At 40.3% G+C, this 12,488-nt stretch overlaps 1 protein-coding gene across 3 annotated transcripts in view; it reads left to right on the top strand.

The window, feature by feature from the left end:
• The window catches only part of LOC117298842 (E3 ubiquitin-protein ligase TRIP12-like), a 36,729-nt gene that overhangs the window by 13,178 nt on the left and 11,063 nt on the right, over window positions 1-12,488 (top strand). For all 3 annotated transcript variants that reach the window (XM_033782191.1, XM_033782190.1, XM_033782189.1), the window contains 21 exons: window positions 1,321-1,469; window positions 1,921-2,010; window positions 2,466-2,561; window positions 2,794-2,981; window positions 3,641-3,736; window positions 4,241-4,333; window positions 4,728-4,889; window positions 5,422-5,544; window positions 5,948-6,059; window positions 6,842-6,906; window positions 7,228-7,277; window positions 7,502-7,658; window positions 8,010-8,163; window positions 8,542-8,660; window positions 9,171-9,277; window positions 9,525-9,643; window positions 9,911-10,079; window positions 10,533-10,744; window positions 10,889-11,221; window positions 11,736-11,845; window positions 12,172-12,363. In XM_033782191.1, coding sequence (XP_033638082.1) covers window positions 1,321-1,469; window positions 1,921-2,010; window positions 2,466-2,561; window positions 2,794-2,981; window positions 3,641-3,736; window positions 4,241-4,333; window positions 4,728-4,889; window positions 5,422-5,544; window positions 5,948-6,059; window positions 6,842-6,906; window positions 7,228-7,277; window positions 7,502-7,658; window positions 8,010-8,163; window positions 8,542-8,660; window positions 9,171-9,277; window positions 9,525-9,643; window positions 9,911-10,079; window positions 10,533-10,744; window positions 10,889-11,221; window positions 11,736-11,845; window positions 12,172-12,363 — 2,896 coding nt within the window. The remainder of the gene's footprint in view (window positions 1-1,320; window positions 1,470-1,920; window positions 2,011-2,465; window positions 2,562-2,793; window positions 2,982-3,640; window positions 3,737-4,240; window positions 4,334-4,727; window positions 4,890-5,421; window positions 5,545-5,947; window positions 6,060-6,841; window positions 6,907-7,227; window positions 7,278-7,501; window positions 7,659-8,009; window positions 8,164-8,541; window positions 8,661-9,170; window positions 9,278-9,524; window positions 9,644-9,910; window positions 10,080-10,532; window positions 10,745-10,888; window positions 11,222-11,735; window positions 11,846-12,171; window positions 12,364-12,488) is intronic.

A 12,488-nucleotide genomic window follows, 5' to 3' on the forward strand; every position in this document is an offset into this window, starting at 1 on the left:
ACTTATACATTGAAGTTACTACTACCTGCTATGCAAGTCCCATATATATTTAACATTTGAAACCTCATTGGGACATTTCTTTTCAAGAGTTAACTACTCTATGTAATTGGAACATTTTAAAGGGCACCAAGGCAATGACAAGACAAGGCAAGACCCGGGGCATTGAGGCAGGGTAATATGAACGTTACAAAGGGCACCAAGGCAAGACCCGGGGCATTGAGGCAGGGTAATATGAACCTTGCAAAGGGCACCAAGGCAAGACCCGGGGCATTGAGGTAGCTGCCTCAGTTACCTCCGTGAGTCATGTCTGAACCCCTTTAATGACCGTCATTAAAACAACCCCAAGTTGGCTTATTGTGTACTTCTGGGTCGAACATGAACGCAGCAGTTTTCCTGACAAGCACGAATCACTCTAACATTTCCTGTTCCTTCATTCAAGTAGCTGGGTTAATCTTGGGTATATTTTAAGATCCCGGTGAATATTATAATGGGTGTACAGTATGCTGATGTCACATTTCTACAAGACAATTGGGTGAAAAGTGAAATCATTAAATTACAGTAGTTTTGGGAATTTGTTGTTATTGGATGTTACGTGATCGGTTTTGTGGGAACCTGTATGAATCAAGTTATTAATAACTAAAAATTAAAAAAGAATTATATTTACCAATTTCCACAGTGTCTTGAAATTGTCAAGAAATTTAAACAAATTAATCTTTTAAAATATGTAATTACAAGTATGTGCTCACTTTACTTAAATAGACAATTGCACTGAACACATTTTTTATTATATTCATTTATTGTATGTGAAGCTAAGGAACTAGTACCATTGGAGTAATCCAAGTCACAACAACTATGGGTCTGAGTCATTTAGTTTTTCCCTTTTGAATGAATTTGGGGAAGTAGGAAATGTAGACTTACATCAGTTGTGCGTGTTTGTACGTTTTACTTTCAAGCTTATTTGGGTTTCAGGGAAATAAGTGAAATAATGGAGTCTTACTTGTGCGTCCTATACCTGGTTTTTCAATGAGTCCATTTATTACAGTCCTAAGTCCCTCATTTAGCTTGACTTTTTATTTCTAGGAAGTCTTGTTTTCAACCCAGAATAGTAGTAATGATTAGGGTGGGTCGCGTGTTTGTTCCTACTTTGCTTGATTTCATTTTGCAAATTAAAATAATAACTGCTTGTGTCTGATGATTTTTTCCTGTCACAAGACAATATTTCAGAAAAACAAAATTGTTGCATTTTTTTATGGAGACTAGGACCAATTCGAACAAGAGACAACATTTGTTCATTTTTTCTTTTTTTAAATTTCTTAACAGAAGTAGGCGCAGCTCGGGGATGAGCAAGCGAGCACAAAGCGGGAGCAGTCGATCAGATACCTCATCTGGACGAGACGCAACCACAGAGGGCCCTTCATCAACTGGACGTAACGCCAACGAGGACTCGGCCCCAGGGGCCATTGGTGCAGGTAAAGTTGTCATAGTAACATCAAATCGTCAGACAGTCTTTTTTTTTGCAGGACTGAACAGTCTTTTTTTTTGCAGGACTGAAAAAGTTGTGAAGTTTGCTGAAAAAGTACAACAGATGCTCATGAATGTCATTCATTTGTTTAAATGGTTAAAACTGAAAACTTTGCATGGTGGAAGTAACAAAGAGAGGTTTGCAGAAACACCATGTGACAATCTCTGTTGAGTAGTGTTGGTTCTGAAAACAACTGATGGTTAGCAACTCAAAGTTTCTCCTTATTGCAACTGATTGCAACGTTGAGTTGTCCACCACCTTTTCTTTTCAGAACTAACACAACTCAAAAATTATTTTCACATTGTGTTACCGCAAACCTCCCTTAGTTAATTTGAAAAAGTTTCAACTCTTTTCATTAAACTTCTATAAAAGATTTTCTGTTTTTGTTTTGTGCACAGCTTCAGGGTCTGGAGGAGGGGGAGGAGCCCCAGCTTTGGCCCTAGGAGGGGAGGGAGAGTCTGATGATTCCGAGGTGGGGCGACTTCAAGGTATGTAGAGTGCGGAGATCTTAGATTGAGCTAGCATCTTAACCAGTTATAGAACATACATGTAGCAGCAACAAACGACCACCAAGTTTTGACCTGCTTCCATTCACATTAAAAGGTCATACCCGGATATTAGCATGTTAATATAGCCCCTCAATTTCTAAACACAAAGCTTCACTTTCTGTTTCATGTTATTTCTGTTGATATTTTTACTGACGGTATTTGATTAAAGAAATGAAAAATCTTAGCAATGTCTGGGCTTTTTTAAATATAAACAAATAATACCAACATTAAACACAATTGGTTGAAAGCCCACACGACAATCCATAGCTGCTCAAATAGGCTAAAACATAATGCTGTCATTCCAACTCTGTAATAATGACAACACTCAATCCAAACCAACTACCCATTTTGTGTATTATATGAACTTTAACCAATGACCTTTGACCTCCATGCAGCCCTTCTAGAAGCAAGGGGCCTACCTCCACATCTGTTCAATGCTCTTGGACCTCGTATGCACCAGTTGTTACACAGAAGCATGGGTACTGGAGCTAGTAAGTTCATATTCTATATATATCCACTTGCTGTCAAGTTAAAGTAATTTTGAGAACATTATTTGGTTTCACCATTTACACCAATGTATTCCATTGATGCATCCTTGGTTTACCTCTAAGATGGTAGCTGGATAACGTCAATGCATAAAGTCTATTGTACGTGCCTGTTAAATTATTACCATTTTTTTTAAATGCAGCAACCTTACATTCATTTCAATCATTTTGTTAATAGGTAGCAGAGCCCATCAGCTGCTTACCGGTTTACAGGCTACCGGTGATGAAAGTCAGCAGTTACAGGCCGTGATTGAGATGTGTCAACTCCTGGTGATGGGTAATGAAGACACTCTGGGGGGCTTCCCGGTCAAACAGGTCGTTCCTGCCCTGACAACTCTGCTCGCTATGGAACACAACTTTGATATCGTAAGTACAAGTCTATTTCACATATTGTCAGGCCTTGAGATAGCCGACAGCACTCATATCAATTGCCTTGCTGCCCTTTGCTTTTGCTGTGATGCCCTTTGCAGGGTTTCATGGAAATTAACATTGTCCTGATAGAAGTGCCCATCACCAAAGGAAAATTGTTGTGTCACTTGAAGAGCGAAGTTGAAGGCCTGTATTGATGATGAATACAACCCTAGTAGTGCTTGGTCCAAGGCCTGTATTGATGATGAATACAACCCTAGTAGTGCTTGGTCCTAAACAAGAGCGAAGTTGAAGGCCTGTATTGATGATGAATACAATCCTAGTAGTGCTTGGTCCAAGGCCTGTATTGATGATGAATACAACCCTAGTAGTGCTTGGTCCAAGGCCTGTATTGATGATGAATACAACCCTAGTAGTGCTTGGTCCTAAATACATATAATTCCATCCCCTTTTAATTTAAAAGAATTATTACTTTCCTAGCAAGTGCACAAACAAAAATTCCCTGCTAACCCATGAAATGCACTTGATGTAAGCGCGGAATACCCTGCTACCATAAGTGCAGAATCTGCTTACTGTATGCAGCAGAGCCGTGAAATTGGGCCATGGTAATTTAAGGAGTATTGTAACAATGTTGGTAATATTGATCATTCTTTTAGATGAATCACGCTTGCCGAGCTCTGACCTACATGATGGAGGCTCTACCCAGGTCCTCTACTGTGGTTATGGACGCCATCCCAGTGTTTCTAGAAAAGGTATCCCTTGCATTCAATCTTTAACGAGGATTAATATAAATTGAGCTGTTAATGCCTTCGCTGTGATGAGAAACACTTAAGACCAGACTGATGTGTCTTTACCAAGACATACTGAATGCCAAACAAGAGGCTGTTTCTGAGCAAGGCTTAAACCTAAACATAAGATATTGATGAGTTAAAAGATTTTTTCTTATTTTTTTAGATGCATAAGATATTTATTTTTTAAAAGTTGGGTGTCCAGGGGCTGATTTCACAAAGAACTGAGATTAAACTTGACTGTGTTTCTATCTGGAGACAATCAGAGCATACTGATGAAAATGTTGAGTTGTCAATCATCGGCTCTTCTCAGCGCCAACCCTACTCAAAGAGCCAACCCTACTCACATGGTGCTACCGTAAACCTCACCTATTTATACTTCCACCATGCAAAGTTTGAAATCCTACTAGCATCACGTTGATTTCATATTGATCCTAATACTGATTTGTTATTGGTTGTTTATTGTAGCTTCAAGTGATTCAATGTATGGATGTAGCAGAGCAATCATTGACTGCATTAGAGATGCTCTCAAGGAGACATAGTAAAGCTATTCTACAAGCGGTAAGTCTCTTCATCTTCAATTGGCCCTCTCAAAACTAGTAAACTAAATGTTTGTTTTTTTTCTTCATTTTTGTTGTTATTATGTTTATGTAATTCTTCAATGATGCATTAGAAAAAGATAAAACTCTAATTATGTCAAGCCTATTCTAAGGGTTAGCAGGGAACTTTTGCACTTTGGCACTCCACATTACTAGGCATTCTTCACTTACACAACTAGCCCAGAAATTCAGCGCTTTTCCTGTAAGCAAAGAATTGTGATCGTAAGCAGAGCCATGACTGTGGGCCCTACTGAGTTCAATAGATTGGTCTTGGTTTCACAGATCTTTAGTACAAACTTGACTCCACTGTTACTAGAAGTGGTCTATGAATTGACAATTTATCCTTCATATTTCAGGGTGGTTTGACGTCATGCCTTCTGTATATTGAGTTCTTCTCCATTGCAGCACAGAGGAATGCTTTAGCTGTTGCAGCTAATTGTTGTCAAAGTATCGGCATGGATGAGTTTAACTTAGTCACAGAATCACTGCCTTTACTCACCAGTCGACTACAACATCAGGTAAATATTTTATTTTATACAACATCCAACAGCGCAAGCGCAAATTACAGGATTGATAAAAATATTAATATTAAACATTTAAATTCAACATCTTGAGAACTTCTGGCCATTTTCGAATCCACGGCCTCGGGCATTGGATTCGCCTGCAGGCTTTGTTTTCTTGTCTGAAGCCCTGAGCATGTACGCAAAGAACACACATTTATCAAACCAACCGCAGAGCAAAGCTATCCTGAACCGAATCTGGTGCGGAAGCCATGGTTTCGTAAAGGGCCTATGTTTCATGCATTTTACTCTAAACATTTGTATGGATATTCTGATTAGAGCACCTTGGCCCATATTCATGAAGCCTGTAAGCACACAAATTTGCTTAGCATGAAATTTCTTCCTTGATAAAAACTGGGTTAAACCAGAGGCCATTGGTTCAAATTCCTCTATAGTGAATTAGTTCAACCCCAAACCTTTTAACATTTACCCAGTCAGTTTCCCTTCTGATTTATTATTTAATATTCTGCTGATTTGATTTCTCTATTAGGACAAGAAGTCAGTTGAAAGTTGCTGTTTATGTTTTGCTCGCCTAGTAGACAACTTTCAGCATGATGAGAAACGTCTGCAACAGATAGCGTCCCATGGCCTCCTCACAAACCTGCAACAACTGGTAAGACCACAGTCAATTGATCCCTGTCTCTCTGCTCTGAAAGAACTTCTGTGAATTAACTATAAATAGTAAACTTGCGAGTACAACCATGTAATAAATCTCTTTTGTGGCAGTGTTTGCCCCGAAAAGAGCTGCTTTTGTCTCGACATTTTGAACAGTATACTCTGTTCGTCTTCCTTTTCTCCTGAAGACGGACAGAGTATACAGTTCAAAACTTCAAGACCAAACAGGCTCTTTCTAGAGCCAACACTCCAACAAAGATTTAATACATGGTTGTACTCGCTTGTTAACTTTTGATAGTTACTTCTTAATATTCACACCATGCGGAGCTTCACACATCACTTTGGAATTTCTTGTTCATCATCTAGTTTGTTGATAACATTGTTGATATTTGTGATTTCAGTTGGTAGTCAGTCCACCTATCATCAGTACAGGAACCTTCATTATGGTCATCAGAATGCTCTCATTAATGTGTTCAAGCTGCCCACAGATTGCTGTACAGCTTCTGAAACAGAGTAAGTACCCCAAAAAATAAAACAGCCCCTTGACCAAAACAACCTGACCCTCAACGCCTCAAACTGACCCTCAATGCCTCAAACTGGGCCTCAGTACCTCCATCTTGCATTCAAGCTGCCCACAGATTGCTGTACAGCTTCTGACACAGAGTAAGTACCCCAAAAAATAAAACAGCCCCTTGACCAAAACAACCTGACCCTCAACGCCTCAAACTGACCCTCAATGCCTCAAACTGGGCCTCAGTACCTCCATCTTGCATTCAAGCTGCCCACAGATTGCTGTACAGCTTCTGAAACAGATTAAGTACCCCAAAAAATAAAACAGCCCCTTGACCAAAAAAACCTGACCCTCAACGCCTCAAACAGACCCTCAATGCCTCAAACTGGGCCTCAGTACCTCCATCTTGCATTCAAGCTGCCCACAGATTGCTGTACAGCTTCTGAAACAGAGTAAGTAGCCAAACAAATAACACAGCCCGTTGACCAAAACAACCTGACCCTCAACGCCTCAAACTGACCCTCAATGCCTCAAACTGGGCCTCAGTACCTCCATCTTGCATTCAAGCTGCCCACAGATTGCTGTACAGCTTCTGAAACAGAGTAAGTACCCCAAAAAATAAAACAGCCCCTTGACCAAAACAACCTTACCCTGAATGCCTCAAACTGACCCTCAATGCCTCAAACTGACCCTGAATGTCTCAAACTGACCCTTAGTTCTGGTACCTTCATCAACAAGATTATGATATGAATTGATGGTGTTCATTATGTACTCTTCTCTGTAGATATTGCAGACACGATTGGCTACCTCTTAATGGGATCTTCAGTTCAAGCCAGCCAAGAAATTGAGGTATGACATTGAGTATTTGAGAACCTTAAACTGCTTACTAGAAAATGCTACTCAGTCAATAAAATTGCTAAGCAGGAATAAGTCGCAAACTAATTACATTAAGCAGGTAACTGCTTTCTACTTGGCAACAACCTAACTTAAATATTTGAATATTTTGTGTTTGGCAGGGTTTTCTTTGTCGACAAATGCAAATGGTGCAACATTGTACACAAATTTATGCTACTTGTACTTTAAAAAAACAAAGCACAAAAAAAACCCAGATTGATTTACTGATAATTGTAATATGATTTGTAATAAAATTTTTTTTTTTTTTTTTGGTAGCTTGTCTCCAGAAGCCCACAGGAACTCTATGAGATCACATCACTAATCGGGTAAGTTTCAAGAAGTTTCACAGAGTACAGACAAATTAAAGCAAAGTTTGTCTTATCAAAATCCACGCTTTGGCTAACGAAGATCTGCTCACCATTTACTTTACAGATTTGTCACCAGTAATTGTTTAAAGATATGTACTATAAGTAATCAAATTGACACCTACATTTGTATTCTTGTTTTATATTTAACTGAATTGTCAATGTTTTTGTGTGTTTGATTTCAGCGAGCTGATGCCCAAGCTACCCAGTGATGGAATCTTTGCTATTAACACTATGATCAGGAAAGGTAGCCATCAGGTACCAGACGCAGCCATGTGGCAATGGAGAGATGATCGGGGCATGTGGCATTCCTATACACGCATTGATAACAGAATCATTGAGGTAATTTTTATGTTTGTATTACTTTGTTATGAGAGATCGCCTTGCATCATAGAGCCACTTCAATGTAATGGCTACACTTAACTGTCATAGGGGCACATTGCCACCTACTCCTGGGGCTGAATCAGGCGTTACCCCCTTCACAGTCTGCAAGGATGTAAGGATGGGTATCGTCCACTAGGAGCCATCTACTCCTGGGGCTGAATCAGGCGTTACCCCCTTCACAGTCTGCAAGGATGTAAGGATGGGTATCGTCCCCTAGGAGCCTGGCTGCTTAAGCAGAATGCACTACCTTCCCAACTTTTTAATCCCATATAATTACTTAAGAGTATTTATTTTTGTTTGTTTGCCCAGGCTGCCCATCAGGCCGGTGAGGATGAGGTTTGTCTTTCCACCATGGGTCGTACTTACACCATTGACTTCAATGCCATGCAACAGATTAATGAAGATACAGGAACAGCTAGACCGGTACAACGACAACCTAACCCACCATACTCTGCTTCAGCAGGTTAGTTTTGTTAAAAACTCACGCAGCAACAAAGAAGTTAATAACAAGATGTCCCCTCAAGACTGATGTCTTTCGAAAATCTACTCTGCGGTAGTAGAGAAGTCTCCCAAAATCTCATCCGCAGTAGAATATTCAGCAAGACAAGTTCTCAAAAGAACATAATCTTCCCAGCAAGTAAATAGTATACATGGTGTTTAATACTGCAATCCAAATAAATATTGTTAGAGATTTCTTGATCCCCTTGATTCATTAAGATTTCCTACTTTGTCTATTTTCTGTAAGTTTTGTAATTCTTAATAAACCTGACCTCTTTGTATAAACATATCCCCATACCCTATGAAGGTTTGACCTGATATCAATTATTACTTTTCTTATCAGCCAATCCTACTTTATCTAAAGAAGATGCTCGAGCCTCCCTCTTGAAGGAAGATGGAGATCTTGCAGCTCTCTTCATTAAAGCTCTCTTTGCAGTCTTGTATGAAGTCTACAGCTCCTCAGTACGTATACTCTCATTCGTCCATGCTCATGACCTAACCCTAAATCCCTACAGGTGTTCTAGCTATCTACTGTCCTAGGAGGGTCACTGTAGTATTGTGGGATCCAACTGTGGTCTTGTCCTATTTCTAAATGCTTTGAGATTCTCGTCATTGTTACCAAATGGTCACTAGAGTGTTGTAGGTTTTGAATCTGGTCCAGGCTCCTAGCTATTCTCTGTCTCAAATTGCTTCAGCTCACTCTTTTCTATTGTACCTTAACGCTCAAATGTTGTTTGGACTCCCAATCTCCAAGGAGTTAAAGTGTACCTTTAAGGGATGATGTTGTGTGTGTAAATAATTATCTTTACACATGCACATTGCCATTATTTGGACTCTGCTAGTGCACTGTATGCTGATGATTTCATTACCGAGTGGGATAAGTTAATTGTGTTGTTGATTATCTACTGTGCCCTGTATCTTATGAGTGATTATGAACTAAATCCAAAACTTATTTGATTTGATTTGATTCAGGCTGGGCCGGCCGTCAGACACAAATGCTTGAAAGCAATCTTGAGGATGGTGTACTTTGCTGAAGCTGAGTTACTTCAAGACATCCTAAAGAGCCACGCTGTATCAAGGTAATAATAGTAGTAACTGGTGATGTGGGCAGCTGTTTGGAGGGCAGTTCCACACTGACAGGCTGGACTTGCAATCAAGCCCATCCGGAACATGTTTGCCCCAAATCGACCATGACCAGTACAAAACCAAGCTGCTCTGGGCAGGGGACATCCAAGTGGCGTTTGGCTTGGTTTATCGATATAGCCATGCAGTAAATTGTCTTCCCATTGATGGGTTAATCATTTGATATTGATGTTTTGTTAACAGCCACATAGCAGCTATGATGTCATCCCAGGATTATAAAGTCGTCGTTGGTGCTCTTCAGATGGCAGAGATCTTAATGCAAAAACTCCCAGATATCTTCCATGTCTACTTCAGAAGAGAAGGTAGGTCTCAAGAAAACATCTTTTATCTTAAAGTTGTTCTCACTTCATGCTGAAAGATTTTTTTCGAAAATGCCTGTATCCTGCTGCCACTACTACGTTTGTTGAAAAAATAATAACTATCTAATTTACTCAAATGAGATATTCCTTTTAGTAAAAATGAGTGATAAGTGGTGGCAGAATACAGAATGTTTTCTTGTTTTTCTGCATTGCTGTAATAGTTATAGGGCAAAGAGTTAACACTGAGTTATATGATATTGTTTCCATAAGGTGTGATGCATCAAGTCAAGCTACTCGCAGAGTCACCCATAGAGGCAGATTCCTCCCCACCCCTCAAGGCTAAGATGAATACCCCAAGTACATCAAGAGAGACACCTCCAAGTAGCAGAGACACAGGAAGTGCTGACGTAGGAGCAGACTTTGATACTCCTCCACAGGGGTAAGGCTACAGCTTGATCAATAAACTTGATTTATTACTACTTCATTATGTGAGGTTTGTAGTAGCACTATGTGTTAACTGTTTTGAGTCGTGATGGTTCTTAAAAGAATTGGTGTTCGACAACTTAACAATTCGATCAGTATGCTCTGATTGTCTTCAGGAGGACGCTGGACTCTGTTACTGGATGCTGCTTAAGTACTACCTTAACGATTTACTGGTAGTAAGGCTTGGCTCAATGGTGCATGTAGGTGGGAACAGGTTAAGATGGGCTTAGCTCGGTGAAGCGTGTAGGCTTGTTACCGTAAACCTTGCCTAATTTTACTCCGATCATGTAAAGTTCCAAATCCTACTTATTTGCTACTTAATTACTGACAAATATTTCTTGGTCGATTTGAACTTATCTGAGTTATTAGACACTATCAGCTCTGATCAACCTGATCTGATCCATTTCAGGAGACTTAGTGATGTCTTAAAATGGAAAAGACCACCCAAGCGTGCCGTTGGGCGTAAGAGTAAGTATGCAAGCAATGATGATAGCAACACAACCCCATCACCATTTGATGTCTTGGAGGCTCATCACACAAGGCTAAGTGGAATGACTGGAGGAAGTAAATCTACACCTACAGGTCGACCGTCTGCCTCGGCTAAAGGAAAAGCAGCAGTAGGTAAGTTGAAGCAGAGAGGCTCACTCTAGATATTTGCCAACCTGACCACCAAGACGCAGGGTCTCGGAATATAATTATTAATCTTAGTTGACCTCAATAAAATATAAACAATCACAAAATGTTTATGACAAACTTTGTTTTCAGGCAAGAATGCAACGGCCAGCCAGCGCTCCTTCCTTTCATCTCTGAACCCCTCACGTTGGGGGCGCTCTAACAGCAGCGGCAATGGCACAACTCCTCCAGGTAGCGGCAATTCTAACTCGTCTGGCTCTACACCACCCTGCGAGAAATCCTCTCGTGAATCTGGACTTCATCGAGCAAGTTCACATCACGGTCATCATCATTCAGATAGAGGGTTTGGTTTGGATAGCCAGGGGATTGGGCTGACTGCTTCAATGCATCTTGCATCAGCTAGTGGTAGCAGCTCTACCAGTAGTAGCCAGAAAGAGAAAGTGAAATCATGGATCAAAGAACAAGGTAGGTTGGAGTGGTATGGAGGACAGGCTAGCAATCGATTCCGAAACAGTCATGTCTGTAAGGTGCCCTATTTACTCAATGCCATTAACACAGGCCTTTCTCCAAAGGAGACCAGACTATTCTTCCTTCCAACATCATTTCGGTTCTATTCTTTATTTCCTGGCAATGACCAAAGCTCATTGAAATGTTGAGACCAATTAAGAACTCACCCCCTGGTAGTGAAGTTAATAATAAGAAGTCCCCTCGATCCACTAAGCAAAAGTAGTTGTCTCGGCCATTTTCCTACCTTCCACCCAGGTAGTAGTTAATAAGCAGGACATTTTTTTTTCAGATCTGAGAAGTCACCCAAATTCTGAAAAATCTACCCCACGGTAGTAGAATATAAAGCAAGACAAGCTCTCAAAAGAACATATCTTTCTAGCAAGTAGATACACACATGGTGTTACTGCTAACCAAATATATATTGATACCTCACCATGCAATGCTTCACATCCCTTATTATTTCTCTTCATAGCTAATAAGTTTATAAACCAGTACTTTGGAGAAGAGATGCAGGGAGAGAGTCACCCAGCTCTAAGTATGCTCAATAGACTCTGCACTGCTGTCGATCAACTTGTGATGGATGTAAGTATCTCCCTCAGACTCTTGGACCTTTTGTTTGTCTATTTTTTATTTTGTTTGTTTGTTTGTTTTTTTCCTGCCAAGGAAGGGGATATAAACACCAAGCTGGCAACAGCCAATCTCTCGCATACAAACATTGGTTTAACGTCTATGAAATTGTAATTCAGTAACTAGTTGACACTTCTATTCTAGTCATTGTGAAATCAGCGGTTAGCTTGGGAGTTTCGAACCTTAAACCTTGTAATTGCAAGTCCTGCAGTCTAACCACTGAACCACAGCGAACACATTCGTCTGCCATCGTTGATATTTGTCAATATTTTTTTTTACAGAAAGAGCAAGACATCACCATCCTTCAAGAAATAGCCAACATTCTCTCCAACTCTGACGTATCTCCGTTTGAGATCTTACACAGCGGGCTGGTCAGTCGACTGCTAAATTTCCTGACATCAAACAGCGGTAGGGAGTCACTGGATCGTTATACAAGACTGAAACGGTTCCTGCATGTGTTCCTTCATTGTCCGGTAAGATTGTTTAAATCTGGTTAATGCGCTTAACATTAGTGCCCTGGTCATCGGGCCTGGGGAGTAAAAAGCCCTGAGCTTCCGTGGCGCTCCAAAGGCTTTTTCATACACAATATCAACCTCTG

The sequence above is a fragment of the Asterias rubens genome, chromosome 13 (genome assembly GCF_902459465.1).
Source record: "Asterias rubens chromosome 13, eAstRub1.3, whole genome shotgun sequence".
Taxonomy (NCBI): Eukaryota; Metazoa; Echinodermata; class Asteroidea; order Forcipulatida; family Asteriidae; genus Asterias; species Asterias rubens.